At 33.6% G+C, this 27,548-nt stretch overlaps 1 protein-coding gene across 3 annotated transcripts in view; it reads right to left on the minus strand.

Moving 5' to 3' along the window:
* The window catches only part of LOC149540847 (ALBINO3-like protein 2, chloroplastic), a 288,924-nt gene that overhangs the window by 36,445 nt on the left and 224,931 nt on the right, over nt 1-27,548 (minus strand). For all 3 annotated transcript variants that reach the window (XM_089801913.1, XM_089801912.1, XM_089801911.1), the window contains 2 exons: nt 26,603-26,720; nt 26,299-26,361 (listed from right to left, as the gene is read on the minus strand). In XM_089801913.1, coding sequence (XP_089658039.1) covers nt 26,299-26,361; nt 26,603-26,720 — 181 coding nt within the window. The remainder of the gene's footprint in view (nt 1-26,298; nt 26,362-26,602; nt 26,721-27,548) is intronic.

Raw genomic sequence — 27,548 nt, forward strand, 5'->3', positions numbered from 1 at the left:
ATGTACATGTAATTTCATTTTCCATTTCCATTTCCACTCATCTCACTTTCCGTCTCCAATCACACATCTCTAAAACCCATTTTTGACTAAAAGTCACTTTTTTAAAAGGTCAAAAATGTCATGTGCATGTTCTCCCATGTACTTTGACTTTACTTTTCCTCAAAGGCGTCTATAAAGTTCACTTTGACTCAAGTTACATTGCATTCATTCCTTTCATATGCACTTACACCTCCATAAGCAAATACATGTTATTCCACTTCACTTGTCATTACGCATTTAATCTCATCCGTCATCCACACTTACATGTAAGCTCTCTCTCCATCCGCATTCGCATGTCATCCCATTTTCCATTCCTCATTACATGTTACATCTACATGTAATCCACTTTATGTGTAATGACATCCACAGAACCCATTTTTGACTAAAGGTCACATTTTTTAAGACAAAAGTTCTCATTTGCACGCATTCCCATGCACTAAGCACTTTACCTCAAAAAAGAAAAAAGAGTTAAAGGTGTTGATGGGAAGTTATTCCGAGTTTACATTCGGACATCGTCAAGAAGGTTTTTAAAGTGTTAGAGAATCCAGAATGTGTCAATCTACAAAGGAGAATTCACGACAACTTGAACAAGAAAAGCTTGATTACATCAAGTTTTCAAATGACAATAGACAATTCATCAAAAAGAGTTAGAGGTTATCAAAAGACACCAGCCCATGGTTATCAAGGTGAATGCAGTGACACAAAATACAAGAACTCCCAATCCAGGATAGCATCACCAAGTATAGCATCGCCAAGTACAAGGCCTTTCATGACAATCCCTAGGATTATTTCAGTTCTCTTCCATCTTTCTTCTTCTTTAATGTTTGTAATTGAAGAGAATGTAATACATGAAAATGTGCAATTACATGTAATACGACTTACATGGGTAATTACATGTGTTGCGAGTTGCATGTAACCCAATAATTTTTCTCATTAGTTAGACTGGGTTAAAGTTCGTTGAGTTGCTCCCACCTTTTTCTCCATCTTTTTCTCAACTCCTATGCCTATATAAAGGATTGCCCCCTCATTGTAAAAATCATCTTTTGTTGTGTGCAAAAAAGCTCTGCCAGACTTGTGTAAGCATAAATTTGATTGTGTAGTACAAATTTGGGAGAAAAGTGAATAAAAGAAGCAATTGGATTTGAAGCTTTGACTGGAAGCAATTGTGATAAAGAAAATTAGAAGCTTTGACTGTAATTTGTGCCTATTGTCTTGGATTCATGTTATTATTGTGTGTTCAATAATAGAGAAAAGTGATTTAAGAAGCAATTGGAGCCAAAGCTTTGACTGGGAGCAGTTATGGCAATAAATAGACCAGGAGCTTTGACTGTAGCTTCTTTTACCATCTCAAATTCACAAAAAATAGTTAGAATTCCCTACTTCTGGAAGTCTTTGTGCCCCAATGGTAGAGGTTATTCTTATAGAATAGGTTAAAACAAGACTTAGAGCCAAATCAATACACTTTTAGCTAGCCTTTGAGTTAGTGTTGGTTTATCAGTATCACCGTTTTCAATTTTAGATAGAAGTGTAGTTATAAATTTCATCCTGCCCATTACTCGCTCCGCAAGTAAGTGGATTCTTTCTTGAAAGTTAAGAGGAAAGAATATTAGTAACACCCTTTCTACAAAATCTCTCAATTTCTTGCTTACCTTGAATTGATCCAAGAAATGGTGAGAAGGGGGAACCTTCTCTTTAAGGTAGGAGAGAACCTGCGGCTGGTCATCCTATTTTGCGACTGGATTTACCCAAAACTGTTGATTGCAAAATATCCACCCTACAGGTCATAGAATCCTAGGTTCTAATTTTTGTGCCCTTGCTGAAGTATAAGGGTTATAATTCTAAGAATTATTATTGTCTTCCTGTAGCTGTGTTCACTGTGGTTAGAAGAAGTTAATGGTGATTGTTCACTCTCTACTATGGCATACTGTTTATGAGAAGTTGGAGTTCGTGATCTTTGTGGAATTTAACAAGTACTTGTGATTATATTATACCTGCATCTAAAAGCTGGAAGGTGTCTGTTTTCTCAATTGAGCTGTTGAGCATCATTGAAGGCAACGTCGAGAGTTGTATATGCCTAGAGACCACCCCTATACAATCTACATCCATTCACCATCAGCCTATAGGCAAGTGTGGGTGTTTTTGAGGGGTTGCAACTGCCTGTTTAGGGCCTACATTTCATAACCTGAGGCTATTTTCCTAGGTGTATATGTCTAGACAAAAGGCCTGCATTACAATTTTTAAGGGCTGCATTTAATAATACAAGGCCAATGTCGACTACTACAAGTTCAGACTTAGGGAAAGGGCTGTGTTTCATTCATTGAAGACAATATATTTTTCCCATAGACATGTGACACTTCCATGGAGCACTTCCATCTCATGTCATGCTCATCAGCATTTTGGATATGCTTTCCATTTTCCACATATTTTTGAATTAATACTTTTGCAAAAGCACACTTAGAAATATCATCAATTTGAATTGGCAACAACATGGCCTAGAGTAAAGTGGCATAGTATGTTAACTTGCATGGCTCCCCTTTCATTCTGAGGCATGACTTTTTATTTCTTCATTGCATCGTCTACTGCTATTTTTAGCAATCGTGCTCAATATACGATATTTTGATGCGGTTTCATATGTTTCCTATTCATTGCAACAAATAAGCCGATTGAGATGACAGAGCTATCATACTCCATATTTTTCCCAAAATCAATTGATTAAATTTAGAAACTTGCATCAAGTATCAAGGAATTGCACTCAATTGGTGTTCAACCATACTAACCATACAGACATTATGTCAAACATTTCACCATCATACTCCATGCATTCTTTGCGGTTTCAATGGTTTTGAACATAGGATGACATATCACTTGTGATTGATGCCTTCAATGGGTAGTTTGCAAATGTTTATCATTAACGATGGATTTTGGATTGACATCTGTGTCAACTTCGGAACTACAATCGGGCCCATAGCATGGATGAAAGAAAGCATTGGGCATCTAGTACCAAAGGACAATAGGTCAATAAGCAAGGAACAACGCATTGTTTAAGAGACTTATTGTTGAGCGAAACCTTCTATGAATCAAGGGGAGGCCTGAATATATTGGCCAGATCATGAACTCAAGTTGGCTTTTTGATCCCTTGGTTGAATGCCCACTTCGACATGTAATAGTAAAGTTGTTGTATGGTCCCTATATTCCCTAAGACCATTAATTTCATCAATTGAGCATTTGAGGTCATCTAACCAATGTACACGTGTATGTCACTTCTCAAAAACTTAACTGTCCACTCACGACCATCTTACAAGTCCCCGTGTCAGGTATAGTGGAGTTTTGACTCTCCACTTATTATGCTGTGACAAAGGAAATTGCCCTAACATCCGTTTTCAGTGGCATTAAGTGTGTTGGCGTTCCATTGAACTTTTGCCTACCTTTCTATTGCCAAGTGTATGTGAAGTTTAGAAGTTCCTCAACAAACACTTAACCGAAAGGAGACCTACGTCTTGAATCATCAAGGCAATCATCCATGTATACTTGCTTGGTTTGACCTCTGAACTTGCTTAACAATGCCATTTATGTTCTTATTTCTCATATTCATTGTACACAAACTCATTATATCGGTTTCTTGTATTGACAATTTTCACGGTTTCGCACTACCATGTTTATAATTGCATCTTTTGGGAGTACTATTACATTTGGTCCATGTTACTGTTAGTGTCCGCAATTTCTCACTCATTCATTTGTTCTAGGGTTGGATACCTTCAAAACTTTATTGCAACAAAATTCTTCCTTCCTCGTTCCATAACTATGAGTTTATGCTATGACTAGGACAATATGAAAATATCAGTGTTCATTTTGATAGCCCGACACTTTAGGTAATTTACTATAAAATGATAGGATATGAGATGATTGCAATTGAGTATAAACACGAACTGCAATCCCTTATCAAGATGATCTCCAATGAAGGAATGATAACATTGTTGCCTCTCAAATAACCTAGCAACTTGATCATCAACATGATACTGGAATATAAAACTTATGATGGTTTGATCTTAAATTGAATTCATGAAATTGAACCAGGGGCTAACAATGCTTTTGAGGGTAGCAACTGAAACTATTAAGGTTGTAGCTTCAGTCCGATTGAATTGACTTGGAGATAAATCTTTTAAGATAATTGGTAAATCATCATTTAGAAAATACACTTATATCTACTTAATTATATATATTACATATAGACATATGGTATTGTTAATATATTATTTAGTGATGATTAACCATTAAGACATGTCTCTTCATCAGGCATGCCTCCTCTTATATTTAAAAGCCATTCAGTTCTGCATTTGGAACACATCAATATGATGACAATATTATTACATTTGCAGAAGCGCTCATTGTTACTCAACATGGTATTAGAGCCTAGTTGCAAATAAATAGGATGAAATAGAAAAAGAAAAGAGGTGAATGTTTATTAGAGCCTAGGAAAGACATTCAACGGAGATTTCAACGTAGACCATAGCTATAAACGAACAAGAGATATATTGGTCTGTGTATACACCCTTTAGGAATACAACTGATCAATTTTGAAGGGAGAGGCCATTGCCACTTCTGCAGAGGGAGAAATAAAGACCATTGGAACTGACATAGGGCCATCCAACTTACTGGTTCCCAAAACCGCAGATTGGAATCCTACGAGTCTTGCCAACTCGATGTTAGGATATACGACCAGTTATAGCCAACTTGACACATAAAGTGGATTACATGTACCTAATTTTGAATAAATTACTAAAATCGAAGATCCTTATAGCAGATTGGTTAGAATACCATTATAATGAAAGCTTTCCAAACGACAAGAATTACAAAAAACTTTAAACTTGCAAAGAATGCATTAATAACAAAAGTAAATGATTGTATAAATATAAGTATGTTTTAAATAAAGAATAATTATTATAAGATTAATGAAACAAATGAATACATTAATTCTTCAAAGGAAAGATATGAAACAATTGCTAGCATATGGGTTATGAATCAATAGTAATATAAAGACCAGTGTTTAATTAAATGGGCAAACAAAGTCAATATTATAAGTTGAAATGTACAACTTTATTAAGTTCAATGTATTTAAACTAAAAACAAATTAATAATCCAGACGCGACGGATCAATTATACAAACACAATTTTAAACTAGTCTAGAATGCATTTGAACTCCTGTGATATGGAGACAAACTAGACATAGATATGAAAATAATTAAATATGTAACAATATCTATGTTTATCAAGTTTTAAATGCAATAACGATCTAATCCACTTGTCTGAATATTATAATATTTGTAGAAATTAATAAAATATTTATAAAGGACACAACTTAATAATATTTTAAACTCTAATACAAATAAATAAAATAAATACACTTACAGATTATGGCAGAAATAAAAATTTCACTAGACACTCCTTACAAATAATCCATCAACTGTGAATTTATCCAAACTGCACAAAATTCACCCAATAATTCAATTCCACGAGCTTTGTTCAATCACTCAAGCTTGGCTAATAAAAATAATATAATATATCGAGTGTGCATATATCACTTGGATATGTAAAAAATTTAGAGAGAAAAATATGAATTGTCTTGATTGTATGAAAAATCCTCTTCAAATAAAGGATTAGAGAAGATAGAGAACTCAAACATATATTTATTTGCTTCCTCTTCAAATGATGGGTTCAAGAATAAAGAAAATTCAGGCATACTATCACAAGAGCTTTCATTGAAACGTCCTCTTGTTCATATGACGTATGTTGTTCTATTTCATCTTCACTATATGCTTTGTGGGAATTATCATCTCCTTCATCCAACACCCATTTAGAACGCATAGGTCTGTCAACTTGCTCATTGTGGTGAATTGAGAAAAAATTTGGGCCATTTCTTTCAACATGCTTCTGATACTCTAGATCTAACAAGGCTGAAATTTATTCCACACTAAGAGAATTCTCTTCCTCATTTTCACATTCGCTAACATCTATAGTCATACAAATATCGTCATAATCAGATTCCTCCTTAGACTATCCATAAATTTCTTCTCCATTCAAATCTGAAATATAGTTAGACTTACTTCAGTCATGCATTCATTCTCTTCTACAACCAGTTCATTATCCATAAGCTTGAAAAAGATAAGAAATTGATGATCATACAAAATATCTAGTTCTCGCATTCTGTCAAGAAGATCAATGTCTACATTCTGAAGGTATTTCTTGATAGTTATTAAACATCCTCATGAAGGATTTAACTAATGATTCCTCTTCTTGCTTTTTGAAGTTGAAAAATGTATCCAAAGGAGATATATAGCTCGGACTTTCATGCAATATTTGGAAAAGAAGCTTCAAATTAGGGTCATCTGGTGAGATTCCCAACTCGTGAAATTTTCTTATCAATTCCTTGCGTAGAGGTATGATGTTTGAAGGTACTTCCCGAAAAATATTCACCATCCTTATGAACAAATGTGTTGTGTATTCACCTTCATATCTATTTAGATTGAAAAATGCATCCAAGAGGTGTATGTGTTCTTCCTCCATGGTGTAACATAGATCTACTTCCTGATCATAGTACATATTCTACATGTTAGGTAATCAAATCATTTCCTTCTGAGTCTTCTCCCTCAACAAAGCTACAAATTAAAATCCTTTTAAATAGAGTCACCATCTCTTTCAAGGAACGTGTTGATCTTTGGGGTTCTCACTTCCAATAGAGTGCACTTCGAATCAAACTAATACAACTACTTTCTAATTCTGATCTGCGAAATCAAAAACTTTGGATAACTGCACAACACTTGTTGCGAGCAGCTCCCCGCAGTAGAGTCGCCAATCTGTTGGTTCCCAAAATTGCAGACTGGAATCCTACAAATCTTGCCAACTCGATGCTGGGATGTCCAACAGGTTATGGCCAACTTGACGGAACTAAACAATGAAATTTGAGTTCCTTGCACTTTTGGCCCTGCAAAACCAAGGTGGGTGTACCTAATCCTGAACAAATCACTTAAATCCAAGATCCTTATAGAAGATTGGTTAGAATACGATTATAATGAAAGCTTTCCAAACGACAAGAATTACAAAAAACTTTAAACTTGCAAATTATGGATTAATAACTATTAATGCATGTAGCTTCAGTCTGACATTACTGTTGTAAGCACATACATATGTATATATGTACAACAACATGATGCACATGTTGTTATACATATAGGCATACATACGTGCTGTTGTATCTTCCACAATCTGGAACCGATGAGATATATATATATATATATATATATATGTTTTGAAATCAATTAAGGCATGATCGAGATTATTTTTGGTTCCTTTGATGCTTAGATCTTGATCGATCTATCCTTTATATTGGGCCGCAGATGGAATGATTGGTTATACATTTAATCACTGTGTTATGGTAGTAACTAATCATGAGTATTAGTTAACAATGAACAGGTGTGAGAATGAATGTCCATGTCTCCAATTGGAGACATGGCCATTCATCCCCACACCCCTTCTGTTGATATTTATCCAATCTGCCTGATGTAATCTTGGCATCAAAATCTATTAATGCAAGCACTCCAAAAGAATAGAAGATAATTCTAAGTTGGATATTACTTCATTTCTGTTATTACTACACTAACTTTTGCAGATTCTAGAAGCGACTCAAAACATTGGTGTTATTATTTATACCTGCAACAAAATTCTGCAATCAATCGAACTTGGTAATAAACTTTACATGGTATCAGAGCTTGGCTAAGGAAAGATCAAACTAAGTTTATAATGGTCAGATTTTTTACTTCAAATAACAGTCCTACCTCTCTCTACAAAGATGACAAACACAATGAGATTCAAACATCACCTTGGAAGTGTTGATAACTTCGAATCTTGTAAACTTTGATTAATGATGTTGCTAAAAGAAAACAAATTGAAATCATTTGTAAGAGAGGACAAAGAGGAACCTAACGATGATCTTGAGAAATCAGAATAGATCGAGAAAAATGAGAAGGCTATGAAGATAATTGTGGTTGTTGTTTGAGACCACATAGTAGCTATTGTAGCAAAACATACCACAGCATATTGTATGTTTTGAGCTCTTCAAAATGCATTTATAATTAATAATATAGGCAGAAAACTTGATCTTAAAAGGCAGATGAATAATGTAAGCATGACAAATAAAGGAGAAACCATAAATGCTTTCTTTATGAGAATCACAAATTTGAGAGATCAATTATATGCACTTGGTTTTGAGACTAAAAATCAAGAATCATCCCTAATGGCATTAGGACTTCCAAACTCCTGGGAATCCTTTGTACAAGGTATAAATGCTAGGTCTAAAATCCCTAAACTAGATTGTTTAAGATCAGACTATCTCCAAGAAGAATTGAGACTAATGATTAAGGGAAAACACAAAACCCTAGATGAAGATGTTAAAGCTCTTAATACAAATGCTCATAAGAAGGGAAAGAAGAAAAACAACAAAAGGGAAAGAAATTTTCATGGAAAAGGACAAACCAAACAAAAGAAAGACTTGTCCAACATCTAATGCTTCCAATGTGATCCATATGGACATTATCAATAAATTGTCTCGATAGATCTAGACCATAAGCATCCTTTGCAAAATCTAAGAAGTCAAATGAAGGCAAATGAATATGAGAAATATGCCTTCTATTCAGCATTATCTAGCCAGATATCAACCAAAAGGAATGCAAGGATAGTTGACAATGGGTCTTCTAGACACATCACTGGATATCAGGATAACCTAGAAAGCATGCAAATAGAATCAGATGAAGAAGTTACAATTGGTGATGATTCTGCATACTCTGTAAAGGAAATTGGGACCTGCACCATAAAATTGAAATCTAAGAATTCTATTCAACTTTCTGGAGTTCTTTATGTAGCAAGTATTAAGAAGAATTTAATATCTATATCCGCACTTGAAGATGATGGTTTTAGAATTGCATTCATGGGAGGGAAAGTACTAGCATGGCCTAAAAATTCAACCACTAAAAGGGCTCTAACATTAAAGTGCTAAGAACAAATAATGGGAAGGAGTATACTTTTGAAATATTTAAAGAGTTCTGCAAACTCAATGGGATTAAGAGGGAGTTCACAGTCCCTTACAATCCTCAACAAAATGCGGTTGCTGAAAGGAAGAACAAAACTATTGTAGAAGCTGCTTGGGCTATGCCTTTTGATCAAAATTTGAGTATGTTCTTCTGGGCTGAAGCATCCAACACAACTGTCCATATTCAGAATAGATGTCCTCACTCATATTTGGACAATAAGATTCCTGAAGAAGCATTTTTTGGAAAGAAAATTGACATCAGTTACCTATCGATATTTGGATGCCCTATGTATGTTCATGTACCTAAGGAGAAGAGGACTAAGTTAGAACCTTCTGGAAGAAAAGGTATTCTCATTGGTTTTAGTGAAACAGTAAAAGGATATAGTCTATATACCTGGACAAAAACAAATATAACTAAGCAGAGATGTCATCTTTGAGGAAGACATTGCTTTCAAAAGAGCCAAAACCTCCAATGGACTAGATACATTTGATGTATTTGCAAAAGAGACTCTTGCTCCTGAGATTCAAAGGGAGTTCCCTGAAGACACTTCAACTGGAACTGAAATCCTTCTTGAGACTCAAGAAGAGAGTCTTGATCACTCTAAAAGGCCACTTTGGGCAATAAAAATAAGATAGGAAGGAGATGGATTTGCAACACCTTCAGAAACCTTTCGAGAAAGCAAGAAACCTAGAAAATTGACTTATAATACTTTCTTGTGTGAGAGCTCGAATCTTGAACCTTTTAGTACTTCTGAAGCACTTAAACATCAAGCTTGGAAAGATGCCATGGTGGAAGAATACCAATCTATACTAAAAAATGATGTTTGGGACATAATTCCAAGACCTAAGGAAAAATTTGTTGTGTCTTCAAAATGGCTCTTCAAAGTTAGGTATGTTGTAGATGGCAACATTGAAAAACACAAAGCTCGTTTTGTGGCTAAAGGTTTTTCTCAAAAGGAAGGAATTGACTTTGAAGAAACCTTTGCACCAGTTGCCAAGTACACTTCTGTTAGAGCTATAATAGCCATTGCAGTAGCCAAAGGTTGGAAAATCCATCAAATAGATGTAAAAACTACTTTTTTTAATGGAAAAATAGAGGAAGAAGTATACTTGGAACAACCACAAGGGTTTGTAACTCATGATGCCGTCTCTCATGTTTGTAATTGAAGAGGGCTCCATATGGACTCAAACAGGCTCCCTGGGCCTGGTATGAAAGGATTGAAAAATACCTTTTAAGTCTTTGATACACCAAGAACGTGGTTGATCCAAATCTCTACTTCAAGGTAACTAAAAATGATATGCTAATTCTAATTCTTTATGTTGATGATCTTCTAATTACAAGGGAAGAACATCTCATTAATTAATGTAAGAAAGATTTGGCTTTTGAATTCAAAATGAAGGATTTAGGAATTCTTCATTACTTTCTTGATTTGGAAGTACATCAAAAGTCTGATAATATCTTTCTACATCAAAAGAAGTATATTATTGATATTTTGAAAAGATTTGGAATGTGGGACTGTCGACCTATGTCTGCATCTATGGAAGCCAACCTTCACAAGCTAAAGGAAGCAAGTGTTGAATCCAAACTAGTTGATCCCATCTTATACAGACAAATAATTGGGTCCTTCATGTATCTTGTAAATACTTGACCTGATATCTGCAATGCAGTAAATGCATTAAGTCAATTCATATGTGAACCTCGTGAGATTCATCTTGTCGTTTTGAAGCATATATTGAGGTACCTCCAAGGTACTATTGGGTATGAACTTAAATATGAGAATACCAGCTTGGAGTTAAATGGATATACTGATTCCGATTGGGCCGAAAGTGTAAAAGGCCGGAAAAGCACATCAGGATGTTGTTTCAGTTTAGGATCAGCCATGATTTCTTGGATTTGCAAAAAGCAAGCTTTGGTTGCTCAATGTTCTACTGAGGCAGAGTATATTGCAATAGCTATGGGAGCTAGAGAAGCAATGTGGCTTCAGAAGTTACTTTCTAACTTGTTGGTGAACCTATGAAACCTACCACTATTCACTATGATAACCAAAGTTGCATCAAGTTATCTGTGAATCCGGTATTTCATGAGAGATCTAAGCATATAGCGATTCCTTACCACTACGTAAGAGACATGGTGGAAAGAAGAGCTATTCATTTAGAATATATTAATACAAGTGATCAAAAAACTAACATTCTCACCAAGGCTCTCCCTAAAGTGAAGGTTGATCATTTCAAAAAGAAACTTGGCTTGATTGATATGTAAGTTTATGAGATTGAGTCTCAACTTTGTAAATTTGCATTATTTAAATAAAGATGTTTAAAGTGTAAACTCTTTTGTCATATGTGTGACTCTGACTCATGGGCCTAAACAATGTTCATTATTTAAGGTGATAATCTTTTATAATGAAATATTGATTTTGATAATATAAGGTGACGACTTTATAATTATTAGATTACTATAATGATGAATATCATGTGACTTGATATTCAAGGAAAAATCATGATAGTTAAAAGAGCATGTTGATAGATATCATGTGACTTGATATCTGTTGAAGATCAATATGTTCAAATTCATGGTGGATATTATGTGACTTAATATCTATGGATATACCATGAACTATTATGGTGGATATCATGTGACTTGATATCTATATACACACCATAATTAGAAAGAATATCATGAGACTTGATTTTCTTATATATATCTTGAGGAAATTACTTTTCATATAAAGAAGAATTTATATATGTGCACTTCGTCTTCCCTAGCTAAGAGGGAGTGTTAATGCATGTAGCTTCGATCTAACATTACTGTAGTAAGCACATACGAATGTATATATGCACAACAACATGATGCACATGTTGTTATATGCATACGTACATGTGATTGTATCTTCCACAGTTTGAAACCGATGACATATATATGTTCCAAAATCATTAAGGCATGATCGAGATTATTTTTGGTTCCCTTGATGTTTAGATCTTGATCGATCTATCATTTATATTGGGCCGCAGATGTAATGATTGATTATACATTTAATCACTGTGTTATGGTAGTAACTAATCATGAGTATCAATTAACAATGAATGGGTGTGAGAATGAATGTCCATGTCTCCAATTGGAGACATGGCCATTCATCCCCACACCCCTTCTGTTGATATTTATCCAATCTACCTGATGTAATCTTGGCATGAAAATCTATTAATCCAAGCACTCCAAAAGGATTGAAGATAATTCTGAATTTGATATTACTTCATTTCTGTTATTACTGCACTAACGTTTGCAGATTCTGGAAGCGATTCAAAACATTAGTGTTATTGTTTGTACCTACAACAAATTTCTGCAATCAATCAAATTTGGTAATAAACATAACAATAACAAAAGTAAATGATTGTATAAATATGAGAATGTTTTAAATAAAGAATAATTATTATGGATTAATGAAACAAATGAATGTATTAATTCTTCAAAGGAAAGATATGAAACAATTGTCAGCATATGTATTATGAATCAACAGTAGTATAAGGACTAGTGCCTCATTAAATGGGCAAACAGAGTCAATATTATAAGTTGAAACATACAACTTTATAAAGTTCAATGTATTTAAACTATAAATAGATTAATAATCTAGACATGACGGATCAATTATAGAAACACAATTTTAAACTAGTCTAGAATGCATTTTAACTCCTGTGATATGGAGACAAACCAGACAGAAATACAAAAACAATTAAATATGTCACAATATCTATGTTTATCAAGTTTAAAATGCAATAATGATCCAATCCACTTGTCTAAATATTAAAATATTTGTAGAAATTAATAAAATATTTATAAAGGATACAAGTTAATAATAGTTTAAAATCTAATGTAAATAAATAAAATAAATACACTTTAAAGATTATGCCAGAAATAAAAATTGCACTAGAGATAGTGCATAAGGATGATCCATCCACTGTGAATTTATCCAAACCGCACAAAATTCACCCAATAAATCAAATTCACGAGCTTTGTTCAATCACTCAATCTTGGCCAATGGAAGAATACAATATATGAAGTGTTCAAATATCACTTGGATATGTAAAATATATATTAAAGAGAAAAATATGAATTGTCGTGAATGTATGAAAAATCCTCTTCAAATAATGAATTAGAGAAGATAGAGAACAAGACATATTTGAACATTTTGAAAAGAAAGTATTTTATATTCATTTGTACAAAGGTATAACAGTTTAAAATGACTTTGTAATAAATTCATATATTTTATTTTAATAATAAAATAAATGTCCTTTGTTTATTTCTAAATGGCATGGCAAATTTGTAATGTCCCTAATAGGAGATCTTTGAAATATCGGAAAAATAGCTCTAAACTGTAATAAAAAAAATCTTCTAACTGAACTATGTAATATGGATGATATCACCTTCTAATCCTCAATATTATACGTCTAAAAATAAAATTGATATGATTCGCACTACTTGTGATTCTCGAGCACGACAATATGAATATGCAAGAGTGTATTGATAGCTTCCATTGTTTGGTAGTGATGGAGGTGCTGTAATATTGTTTTATAATTACTGATAGCAATTGGGTTGCTGCTTTAAATGATAACCTTTGTATCATACAAATAATTTCCCCCTTTTGTGTCTAATAAGAGTCGATATACTTCTGGAATTCTGAGCCCATTGTGTCTAATATAACTGATGTTCCTTGCACAATGGCGATGCCTCTGATCTGTGCATATGTGCAGCCAGTGAATGGTGAGAGAAAATGCTTAATCAGTTAGTTCTCAAACCTGCTATCAAAGATGATATTTGTTATTATATTCAATATAATTGATTGATGCTCTTTCTACCCTTCTTCGTACTGATATATTCTTGCTTGTTCACTGTACTAGTGCTCTCAGTATGGACGTCAGTTTCTGTAGTCTCTAATTGAGATTTTTGTCTACCGTTCGAACTTAGATGTTGTCAATAGTCTTCTACTGCTGTCAAGACTATGAGCTCCTGAACTATATATAACGCTTATCTTCCTATTGCTTGCTCTGCCTGAATGATCTTCCAATATTATTGAAGTTATTGTTGCCGATTGGATTCAATATGAAACTGTTCAGTGCGTGTTCACTGATTGTGAATTTGTTTATTGTATCTCAACATTTAATCCTCCACTACCAATAGTGGTTTACTCTGCACTTGGTAATATGTCAGATGCTCCCACGGCTGGTGTAACTCGATAACTATTCCTTTGTCTGCCTGGGATGTCCTCTCTTCATTCTCTTATTGGTGATAACGTTGAAGTACCACTCCATGTCTTTTACTTATATGAATGCAAATCATTTTCCTTATTTCCAATTAATTCTGCAAGAATCACTCAAATAGGGATTTAGCTTGGGTCTGGAAATTGCTTGTGAAGAAACCAAGAATCTTAATGTTATTGTGTGGCGTGATCTGCTAATATTAAAACAATGGATTCCTATATTTATCTGTGTATTGACAATTGATAGATATCCACATAGAATTGTAGATATTCTGATTTGCCCTCCAAGTACTTATGTGTTGAGTAATATATTATGTTACTTGAATCCTCCACTTCATGTAATTTTCCCAAGAATGTCTTTTCTTAATTCCATTTAGAGTCTTCCCATTCCCTGCTATATTTATTTCGATTTTCTGGTTCTGAATGCCCTACCCAATATTACTAGATGATCTTCCTTATACTTTGTCTCTTCTTGCCGAGTGCAAATGCATAATTTTCATCTGATTTGCATTTATTAATTCGGTATGTTCTAAGATCCCTATATAAACATATGATATTCCTCTCTAGAATACTCCCTATTAATTCTTATTCTTCCCCATAGGAATACACAGATTTTTCAGCTGTTGTGACTATTCCCTATAGGCACACCATTATTTTAATATGTTATATTAATTAATGATTATATGTTTATATTTTAATATTCAATTTATTTTAAGATATAAATTTAATATTATTATTTTATGTGTGTGTGTGTGTGTGTGTGTGTGTGTAATGATATTCTTTCATTAATAAACTATAATATAGTTTATTATTTTATTTATTAATAATTATATATTATTGTTAAATTCTCTTTTTATTAAATAAATAATTATATCCAATTATTTATTATTAATTGATTTTATAATCTTTTATTACACAATCTTGGAAATGGGGGCATTACAGTCCACCCTTTCCAAAATTGCTTGCCCTCAAGCAATTCAATATTCTCTCCTTGTGATTTTATTGATAGTCCTGCAACAACAAAATATCAATTTTGGATTAGATAGTTATAAATACAAATTTATAAATCACAAGGTTATATTTAAATTACTAAGAATGATTTTAAAGAAGGAACTTATCTTGATGTTGTCGCACATAATTGTTTCTCGTCTTTGGTGAATAAATCTCTCAGACATAGAATCGCTACACTATTCTCTTTGCCAATAAGGGTGACATTCTATAAGAATGCCCTCTACCAAGCCTGGCGATGCTCCTCTAAGAATACCCTTTGTCCTTAATAGCAGTGCTCATTAAGAACACTCTACTAATTATGGCAGCGCTTCTCTAAGAATGCTCTCTGTCCTTAATAGCAGTGCTCATTAAGAACACTCTCTGCTAATTATGGCGACATTCACTACAAGCGCCCTCTACCAGGCATGGCAGTTTTCACTAAGAACACCCTCTATGGCTGACATCCAATAATGTCCTCTATGGCCAACATTCACACGATGTCCTTTGTGTCCGACATTCGAAGATGCCCTCTATGGCCAACACTCAAGAATGCCCTCTATGGCCGATATTCACATGATGTCCTCTATGGCCAACATTCAGGAGTGCCTCTATGGTCGACATTCATAAAGAATGCCCTCTGTGGCCAACATTTAAGTATATCCTCTATGGTCAACATTCATTACGAATGCACTCTGTGACCAGTGTTCAAAAATGCCCTCTACAAAAATCTCTTGGGTCTTTGGATTCCCTTTAGGAATCACGACTTCCATTTTGAATGCCCTCCTTTTTAATTCTTATAAATAACTCAATTTGTCACATCATTCTTAGATGATCTCAATATGTACCTTGTGCGTTTATAGATATTGCCACAAATTACATGTGTCTTCCTTTGAGGTTTGTAGGACCTTAAGTGAATCATGATGTCATTTGTGATTATATGATGGGCATCCCTTTAGCTGTTACTTATTTGATGATTGTATATCTTCTGCCCTATAGGATGGCAAGATCATGCTCTAGTACCACTGTAATGTCCCTAATAGGAGATCTTTGAAATATCGGAAAAATAGCTCTAAGCCGTCATAAAAACATCTTCTAACTAAACTATATAATATGGATGATATCACCTTCTAATCCTCAATATTATGTGTCTAAAAATAAAATTGATATGATTCGCACTACTTGTGATTCTCAAGGATGGCAATATGAATATGCAAAAGTGTATTGATAGCTTCCTTTGTTTGGCAGTGATGGAGGTGCTGTAATATTGTTTTATAATTACTGATAGCAATTGGGTTGCTGCTTTAAATAATAATCTTTGTAACATACAAATAATTTCCCCCTTTTGTGTCTAATAAGAGTCAATATACTTCTGGAATTCTGAGCCCGTTGTGTCTAATATAACTGATGTTCCTTGCACAATGGCGATGCCTCTGATCTCCTTTGCATATATGCACCAGGTGAATGGTGAGAGAAAATGCTTAATCAGTTAGTTCTCGAACCAGCTATCAAAGATGATATTTGTTATTATATTCAATATAATTGATTGATGATCTTTCTACCCTTCTTCGTACTGATATATTATTGCTTGTTCGCTGCACTAGTGCTCTCAGTATGGACGTCAGTTTCTGTAGTCTCTAATTGAGACTTTTGTCTAGCGTTTGAACTTAGATGTTGTCAATGGTCTTCTACTGCTGTCAAGAATATGAGCTCCTGAACTATATGCAATGCTTATCTTCCTATTACTTGCTCTGTGCTCTGCTTGAATGATCTTCCAATATTATTGAAGTTATTGTTGCTGATTGGATTCAATATGAAACTGCTCAATGCATGTTCGCTGATTGTGAATTTGCTTACTGTTTCTCTCAACATTTAATCCTCCCCTACCAACAGTGGTTTACTTTGCACTTGGTAATATGTCACATGCTCCCATGGCTGGTGTAACCCAATAACTATTCCTTTGTCTGCCTGTGATGTCGTCTCTTCATTCTCTTATTGGTGATAACTGTTGGAGTACTGCTCCATGTCTTTTACTTATATGAATGCAAATCGTTTTCCTTATTTCCAATTAATTGTACAAGAATCACTCAAATAGGGATTTAGCTTGGGTCTGGAAATTGCTTGTGAAGAAACCAAGAATCTTAATGTTATTGTGTGGTGTGATCTGCTAATATTAAAACAATGGATTCCTATATTTATCTGTGTATTGACAATTGATAGATATCCACATAGAATCGTAGATATTCTGATTTGCCCTCCAAGTACTTATGCGTTGAGTAATATATTATGTTACTTGAATGCTCCACCTCATGTAATTTTCCCAAGAATCTCTTTCCTTAATTCCATTCAGAGTCTTCCCATTCACTGCTATATTTATTTCGATTTTTTGGTTCTGAATGCCCTACCCAATATGACTGGATGATTCTTCCTTATACTTCGTCTCTTCTTGCTGAGTGCCAATGTATAATTTTCATCTGATTTGCATTTATTAATTCAGTATGTTCTGAGATCCCCATATAAACATTAGATATTCCTCTCTAGAATACTCCCTATTTATTCTTACTCTTCCCCATATAAATACTCAGATTTTTCAACTGTTGTGACTATTCCCTGTAGTCACACCATTATTTTAATATGTTATATTAATTAATGATTATATGTTTATATTTTAATATTAAATTTATATTAAGATATAAATTTAATATTATTATTATATATATATTAGTGTAATGATACTGTTTCATTAATAAAGTATAATATAGTTTATTATTTATTTATTAATAATTATATATTATTGTTAAATTCTCTTTTTATTAAATAAATAATTATATCCAATTATTTATTATTAATTAATTTTATAATCTTTTATTAAATCAATCTTCGAAATGGGGACATTACAGAATTAAATTGCAGATGATTCGTCCTTTATAATCATTTTTTAAATTTTGTATACAATTTAAATGTCAGATAAGTGGACATGGTCATTTAGCATTTTAAATTCAATCATCATAGATATTGTGAAATATCAAATTGCTTTTGTATCTGTATCCAATTTGTCTCCCTAGCAGAGAAGTTAAAGTTCAATCTGGATAAATTTAAGATTGCATAAATAGTTGATCTATCACGTCTTGATTATTTAATTGTTGGTAATATAAGTGCGTAGAACAATATAAAGTTGCATGTGAAAATCTTCACTGAAATTGACTCTATTGCCAGAATGAGCTGAGGCACTGGTCTTTTTATTATTGAAGTCAGAAAATCTATATTGTCCTTCGTACAAATCTCAAATCCATTATTAAAAGCCTTATACAAACATTCATTTCAAACATTCGACATTCAATCCCATTTTTTATTGAGTTCAAAGAATTTGTCAGCTGGAGAACTCAAGAAAGCTTAAATTTGCTTTAGAAGAGCTCTGAACCAAGTTATTAGGTTCGAGGAGATGATCTACCCGCCTAGGTGTAGTGAAGCCTGAAGTGCAGGAGAATCAAAGTGATTCTTGTTCGTTGGCCAAAACCAATATCGAAATCCTATTGGACAAGTGGCAGACTTTTGGATTTCCAATTTGCGGTTTTGGGAACCAACAGATTGGCGACTCTACTGGGGATTGAAATATAATATTTTAATGAAAAATAAAAACTTTTTGTTTATTTAAAAGGCATGGAGATTTAAACTACACTTGATTCATTTTATAATCATCTTTAAAATCCATAAACAATTTAAATGTTAGATAAGTGGACACGATCATTTAGCATCTTAAATGTGATTATTATAGATATAGTGAAATATATATTTGTTTTTGTATCCGTGTCTACTTTGTCTCCCTACCAGAGGAGTTAAAATTCAATCTAGACTAATTTAAGATTACATAATATTTGGTTTGTCATATCTCAATTATTAAATTGTTGACACTTCAAGCACATATGAACTTTATAAAGTTGTATGTGAAAATTCACTAAAGTTGACTCTATCGCCCGAATGAGCAAAGACACTGGTCTTTCTATTATTGAAGTCAAAAAATCTATATCTTCCTTCCTACAAGCATCAAATCCATTATTAACTAAACCTTATACAAAACATTCAATTCAAACATTTAGCATTCAGTTTCAATTTGATCGAGTTCAAGGACATTGCTAGCTGAAAATCTCCAAAGCTTAAATTCACTTTAAAAAGCTCTGAACCAAGTGATCAAGTTCGCGGGGAGGATCTACCTGCCTAGGTGTTGCAGAGCCTGAAGTGCAAGGGAATCAAGGTGATTCTCATTCGTTGGCCAAAACTAGTTGCAAAATCCTATTAGAGAATTGGTAGGCTCTTGGATTTCCAATCTCTAGTTTGGGACCCAACACAACTCATCTTCAATCTAAAATAGAGAACACGATATTTGCTTGTATTTATAGGAACCAACAACCAAGGTTGCGTTGAAATCAAAGAAGTCAAAACGAATAGGGAGAAAGATGGAATAAGACATAGTCTGAGTCAACAATAAAAGGGGAATAAAAAAATGATGAAGGTGGAGTGATATGCAAACAAGAGATAGAACAAAACATTGAGATTCAGTTTGATAGCCAACAAACCTTTCTCCATATAAGATCCACGATACTCATAAAGAGCCTTCACACTCCAACAATATCTGGATGCGTATATTGCAATTGGATAACAATCTTCAAAATATAGAAGTTGTAGAAGTGCGACTCTAAAGAAAATATCATATTCATTGTTAAGTCTGCTTTGACAGTCAAAACATCGATGGAGAAGGAGAATAGATTAATTAAATAGAAAAGATAGGAAACCAAGGAATGCAGTTCGTGGAAAGGGGAGGGATAACACAACATATAAGAGGACCATCAAATCAACAATCTTCGAAGAGAAGTAAATATATTTGCAAAGATGACTAATAGATAAAATCAAACAGCATGGACTGGGCACTAAAGGGATTACTTCTAAAGATATAGGACTGAAAATGTATTTAACTTGACAAGGAATGTGAAAAAATCAGTCTAATATTGTTGTAATTCATCCATAATGACCACACTATAAACGAAATACATCAAGTATAATACATTATCAACAGTGACAACAATAGTGAATTTGTTTTCATATGAATATAATGGAAGCAAAGTGTTATTAAAATGAAGAATGGAGAATGATATTTCGATGAACATAGAACTAGTAACCACACAATCATTCCTGCATTTCCAGTAATGGACCTATTTCCAAAGCATCAACAAAATTGTCTAAGGAAGAGCATTTACGAGCTAAAATACAATATTTCATGTAATTTTCTACTGTTGGTTTACGATAGTGACATTCATGGTAGTAGATTATCGGGTTCATTGTTACTTCTGGGTTCATTTCCTCTATCGAGAAGATTGGCAATGATACAAGTCTAATTGAATATAGCCTAAGCATTTGAAATGGAGAAGTGTGTTTTCAAGGCATCACATAAACATTTCATTGACTAGGCAAAGGACGTGAATGCCATTTTCTGAAGGGAGTATATGATTGTTGTAAGTTCATACATTATACAATCAGAATAATTACATTGAAGCTTGAAATAACACATTACATTAAGCTCAATGGAATAATTGGGACCATCTTTGTGAAGGAAATCACCTTACATAAATAGTTGAAGTTTATTCTTTCCAAACCATAGTAGAGTAATTCATGATTCAGTTGTCGGGCTATCCATTGTCTATGATATCTAAAAACCATATAAAGCAGGCCCAGTTTACATATAATGGCCACGGTGAAGAAATGGGAGTTTTAGGTTATTTTGTGGAGATGCCTAATTTTTTGCACATGAGATCATGCCTTGAATTGGACACGGTAGTTTTTATTAATTGGTGACAGTTCTTAGAAAGCGAGTGGTTCCTACTATTATATTTCTATTGGCAATCCCGTATAAAAATCAATGTCTCTGATGGCTAGACAACCACCTTCCCACTTATTTTGTTTATGTATCCTTTGATTATGAGCACTTTCTATCCAACAAACTAGTTAATATGCTGATAGAGGACTGGAGAAGACCCATGTTTCAAATTTGGAAATACCTAAGTCAAGAGAGACGAGTCACCACTGAAAAGAGGCCATGTTATAATTCAAGTGACTTTTGAAAATGATATGCAAAACAATGTTATTCTTTAATATGGAGCAATGTAATACCAAACACAAACATAATGAGAGCCTTATTGGTGTCGCTATTAGAGATTCAGCAGTGTCGTGACAACATCCTACTGAGCTTAGAATCTAAAGTTGAACCAATAAAAGCAAAGCCGTAACCATACACTTGTGAATCTTTGTCCCATGTTTTAGTAGAAGGGATAAAGATTTATGAAGAAAAGTTTAACCTATTTCGATCCCTGAAAGATTGAAAACTCTATAAAAATGAAGTCTGTAGGAATTTTACATTGTGTCATTCCCATTGAAGGCATTTTCTGATTTGATGCATATGGATTTTCATTGGAGAAATTAATAACAAGGATGTTGATGTACAGATAAGTATTTAATATTCTTAAAGTATTACATCTATCTACTCATTATAGTCTCTCTCTTATTTGTAATTCTATACATGCTATAAGAGTTATTTTCCTTGATCTTTTCCTTTATGTTTGAGGATGCTCTTGTAGGAAAAGAAGGTGGTAATTTACCAAATATTGTGTAGACTCAATCTTATGACAATAGCTTCAAAGAAGCTGTGATGTAGAATTCATTTAAAAATCTGGCTGGATAAAATGAGGTTCGTGAAGAAAATATTCATGATGATTGTTATGGGTAACCTTCTATATTAAGAGGGAGCTTGACACTTCTTCAAAAGGAAACATAGGAGCTCAGAAGATTGATACTCAGAGGGAATCTAAAAATACATGTGTGTGACTGCATGATTTTAATGGGTCTAACTTTGTGTACATCATGAAGAAATGACAACTTATCACTAGAAAGTCAAAAGATTGATATCAAATTCAAAGGGAGTTCAACAGGCATCCTTTGGCAAAGAGAGCTCTAAGGTAGTAACTAGAGGACCTGACTTCCCAGGATCGTTGTTCAGAGGGAGAATCTCAAAGTGTGATCTCTTCTCTATAAGGGAGAAGTTTGAAGTGAAATTCTTTGTAATGTATTGTCCTCTATGAGAGAGAAATTTGAGATGAAAACCCTTGTTACACCCTCTAGGAGTAGCTATGGTGTCTCACTTGGTTCATGGTGGATATCATGTGACTTATGTCATGAAATGTGACAATCTTTCAATTGATATATGTGTGAGGTTGTTATTGTAAGGTGATGATCTTAGCAATAGTTTGATTATGTTATCATGATATACTTCTTTACATTGTTGTCCTGGAATGTGTGCCTATAATCATGTTAACAAAATGTATCATGATCGATTACATTAAATTGCAGTCCTAGAATGAATTAGAAATCATGAAACTATGGTTGTTGTGATGTATTCTTGATCTATTGTCATCATAGATTACATTAACTTGTTGTTTCGGACTATGCCAAAAGTCACGACAATATAAGCAAATCATGATAGTCTTGGATTGAGCTAGAAATTATGAGATCAAGATTGACTATCTCAACGACTATGTTTGTGTCCCAGAATGTGCTAGAGATCAAATAGTATATATTCTTAAAGGGATATAATTGTGTATAAGCATTTTTATGCAAACTCAAATATGAGATTATTGAGATTAAGAAATTGATAATATCCTCCCTCGCTAAGAGGGAGTGTTAAAGTAAATAGCTTCGGTTGGATCTAATAACAGTATATGGAACAGACATATACATACGTATATGTATATACATGCATATGTAAATACATATACATACATATATGTATATGTTTGATTTACTTCACATACTGATATCTCATGCTATTCGATATTTTGTGATCATGCCCTGATCGGGCTATATATATTAATATATATGCTGAGATAGTTCCTCTCTTCGATTCATGACATCAATAATAATAAACATATCATGACAAAATACAATAAGTTGATGTCTCAGAGCGTGCCAGAGGTCATGATACTTGTCATGATGGACTACAATAAGTGGTTGTCCTTGAGATCATGATTGTTATCTGATAGACTACATTCAGTTGTTGTCCCAGAGTGCCAAAGATCAGATAACACACATCTTTCCCATACATAACATATTCTTTTGGTAGGCATCTAAGATTTGATGCCAGTGCACATAACAAAAGAATATAAGTATGATGAATACCATATGATTGATATTTCTTGTTGAATCGTACTTTGGATTATATTGATGGATATATGTTGATATCCTTAATTATGTTGTTCCAAGAATATCATACTAAAATGATATCTCTCCATATACTCGAGAGCATAATGTGTTTTACAACAATCCTCCCTGGCTAAGAGGGAGTGTTAAGGCTGTAGCTTCGATCAGATTGAATGGACCTAGAGATAAATCTTTTATGGTTATTAGTAAATCATCATTTTAAAAATATAGTTATATCTACTTATATATATTATAATATATAATATATATTATGATATATTTTATTATATATAATATATAATATATAGATATAGTTTTAGATATATGTTATTGTTAATATATTATTTAATGATGATTAACCATAGAGACGTGTCTCCTCTTATATTTATAAATCAAACAAATTTGTATTTAGAACACATCAATATGATGGCAATGTTATTACATTTGCAAAAGCGATCCTTGTTACTCAACAAAAACTAGACCATCAACCCATCCAACTCTTCAAATTGATTGAACACCAATGAGCCTGCATGGATCAAGCTGAACCATTTTGAAACATATTGAACCTGACTAAACCCTATTGAACTAGTGTGAACTTTGATGAACCATTGTGAACTAGATGTACCTGTATGAATTGGAAAGGATCACCTCAAACGAATTTGAAATAGTATGAAAAAGTTTAAAACTCATGCCTTATCAGATCTTTACAGTGCAGTTTAGAGATAAAATGTTATAATAGTGTTAAACACTCTCACATCGACAAAGCGAGGGCAGAGAATTTGGATATGGAAGGAACATAGTAAGGCCAGAAGATGTTGTGGGTTAGATAGTAGAGGTCGAGGTGTTCATCCAAACAATTTAGGTGCAATACATATTATCCCATAGTTTGTCTGCATGTCTACCAAAGCATTTCTATTTATTATATTTCACAAAACACCCTCTACCATTAGTCTCTCTACGTGTCCATAACCTTACGAGGCTCCCAATTTGGCACAGGCCAAGTCAACATTGGTAAATAATATGGCATACTGCCCACTGTTTTCGTTTTCTTGAGAGTTTTGAAGCCTTCCTTTATCAAATCCATTTTCTGTACAAAAGCTTGCAATCATTATGTTACATGAGAAAAAATCTCTTTGAGGCATCCCGCCTAAAAGATCATGTTATTTGTTAGTACTTCCATGTGATGTACCTTTCCAATACAGACACCAATGCTCTGAAAATCAATTGCACTGATGACGTACGATGGGAGTAAGAGGGAAGCTTGCTGGAACCATACAAAGACAAGTAGTGTAAAGAAAAAGAGGCGCACAATGCAGAGAGAGAAAACTAGAACTTACGGAGGTGTGGAGGGATGTTGATTGGTACAGTGTGCATACAATACGGTGGGCAGGCTAGCGGAAGAGAGAAGTTTGTACAATGGAGAGAGGTAGGTGTACAAAGGAGAGATGGTGAAGGTGTAGAGCAAAGGTATGTTGCCTTATTTACCGAGAGCAAATGATACACATTTATCATATAGATGTGAAATGCTTGATATGGATTAATGAACACCCACACAAATTGGAATTCCAAATAGTCGCCAAGACGCCAGCAACACAAGTATATTAGTCTCCAAATGATAGTACTTGATTGCATTTGTGCATTGGACAAAATCCAAGAAGATACAAGCAGCCGCCAAATGACGACAAATAACAAATCTGGCACACTGTGAGATATCCAAATGATATCTCCAACAACATATAGGGTGGCACTAAACCACAGAAACTCCAATAGGCAAAGTATGGAGGATCTTCCACTTCTGAAGCTGTACACAATGATCCCTCAGCCTTCAACCTCCGGGAATAAAAATAAGAATCAAATCTAATCCATGATGATTACAATACCCAGCTGTCTCCTTATAAAGGCCTCCAGGAAGCATCTAGAAATTTACAATAGGCCGACATTATAAATTATTGTCATTTTATTAATTTGGGTCCAACATTTATCAATTAATTAAAGGCCCTTTCTTATTTTATTTTATTTCAGGGACCAATTAATTAATTAAATTGTTAAATTAAACTTGGAGACATAACATTCCACCATTTTTTTTCATGTATATATTTCAGATCATATCTGATTATCACATTTTCCAATCTCCGCCTTTATTACGCTCTTATGGATGTCCATACCCTGCTCCAAGCTTCCACTTTATCACAGGCAAGGAGGGTGCTGACAAGGTTGTTGAAGCTGGTTTTTACACTTACCAGTTATGTTCATGTGTGGAGCATTTTTAAAGCCTTCTTGACACATCCATCTTTCACTTACCTTGCAACCACTAGCAGCACTTTCTTGAGGCCTTCTGAAAAAATCCAACTTATGGTACTTCAAGTGGAGTAGAATATAATCGATATCAAGTTTGTTAATTCCTCTTCATTGCTAAATCAAGCGTTGAAGTATTTTCGTGTATCGTCTTAATCTGCAATGTATGGGAGAATTTGTTGAAGACAGCTTCAGGAAGTTTACACATATGTCGAGCAAGACAAGATAAGCATATTTTAAGACTGTAAAAAACAAACTCAAAGCTTACGTACCATATTAATCACAAATATAAAATAGAGGAACATTATGAGGGCAAACAATCTTATGTATAATTAATTGATACTTGAAATGAAAGTGAAGTCATTTCTATTGCTCCAAAACTAAAATAAGCAGTCCTCTGGGCTCTACCTGAGATAGAAGTGCAGTAGCAGCATATAGATGTGCAACAACTGAAACATCATTATTTGTAGTCTGAAATAAAAATACAAATGGTTATAAGACTAAAAAATCTGTAATATATAAGTAATGACTGTATTTGACAGGTTTTAAATCACTGTACAACTTGTTAGACCCTGTTTATATTCAGAACTATTTCTGGCAATTTCATTGATGTAATAAATATCATCAGTGAACCTTAAAATCTGACATTGCAAGGTAGTACAATACTTAAGACCATACCCAGAAGACAATCTATTTAATCATATGCACACACCTTGGTAATAGCAAGCTCAAATTGTTTAACAGCTTCATCACATAACTTTTTCTTGAGTTGGATTATGCCCATTGCAGTATAAGGTTCTGACATTTCTGGATCTTTTTCTATTGCTGCTCTGCAGACAAGGTAGAAGAGTAATATTAATAATAAATGCAGCCAACATTTGCACCATTACATGGACAAAAGGCCAAAGCACAGGAGAATTCGGGAGTTAATTTGATTTGGATAACAAAGATAATTATTAATCCACATTGGATTCATAGCCTAAGTTAAATTTATAATTTCAAGTATATAAAAAAAAAACAGTAAAAATCATAATTGTCGATAAACAAAATATTTATATACCTCATAATTGGAAAAACAAAACTCATAAATTCATAATTTAATAACTTTTCAAACACCAATAAACAATGACAATTACAATCAATATCAATTATCATTGTATTACTTTTAGAACATCAAAGTCAAAATTGATTCAACTTCATTTGACTTTTAATGAATTACGATTTCACTTCTACTAACCGCATCATGTAGAAGCTGCCTCAGCTATTGAGATGTCCACAAGTTGTGCAATAATATCATCTAAGTCAACACACTGAACAATTAGATTGCAATTCCTCATTACACCCTCATTGTAATTAAGCTTCTTATGTGACAAGTGGTGCAAATTGGAGTGCGAAAATACCAATCAATTCCTCCAGTTCATTTGCACCCAATAGGTTGCATTTTATCAAGCAAATAAAATAATGTGTGCTCCAATTCCTCTGAATTGAAGAACTCACAACCTATAGAAATGTATAAAATATACAAAATAAGCTATATTGCAAGAAGTCTTAGGATGAAGAGATGGGCCATTGTGGGGATGAGTCTCAAGAATGGGGAAGCCTAGGCCTAGATCTGGGGAGGGAAATGATAGAAGAATCTCCAATGAAGATGCAAGTAC

Source organism: Cupressus sempervirens, chromosome 9 (assembly GCF_028749045.1).
Source record: "Cupressus sempervirens isolate cs-2001-9-10 chromosome 9, ASM2874904v1, whole genome shotgun sequence".
NCBI classification, from domain to species: domain Eukaryota; kingdom Viridiplantae; phylum Streptophyta; class Pinopsida; order Cupressales; family Cupressaceae; genus Cupressus; species Cupressus sempervirens.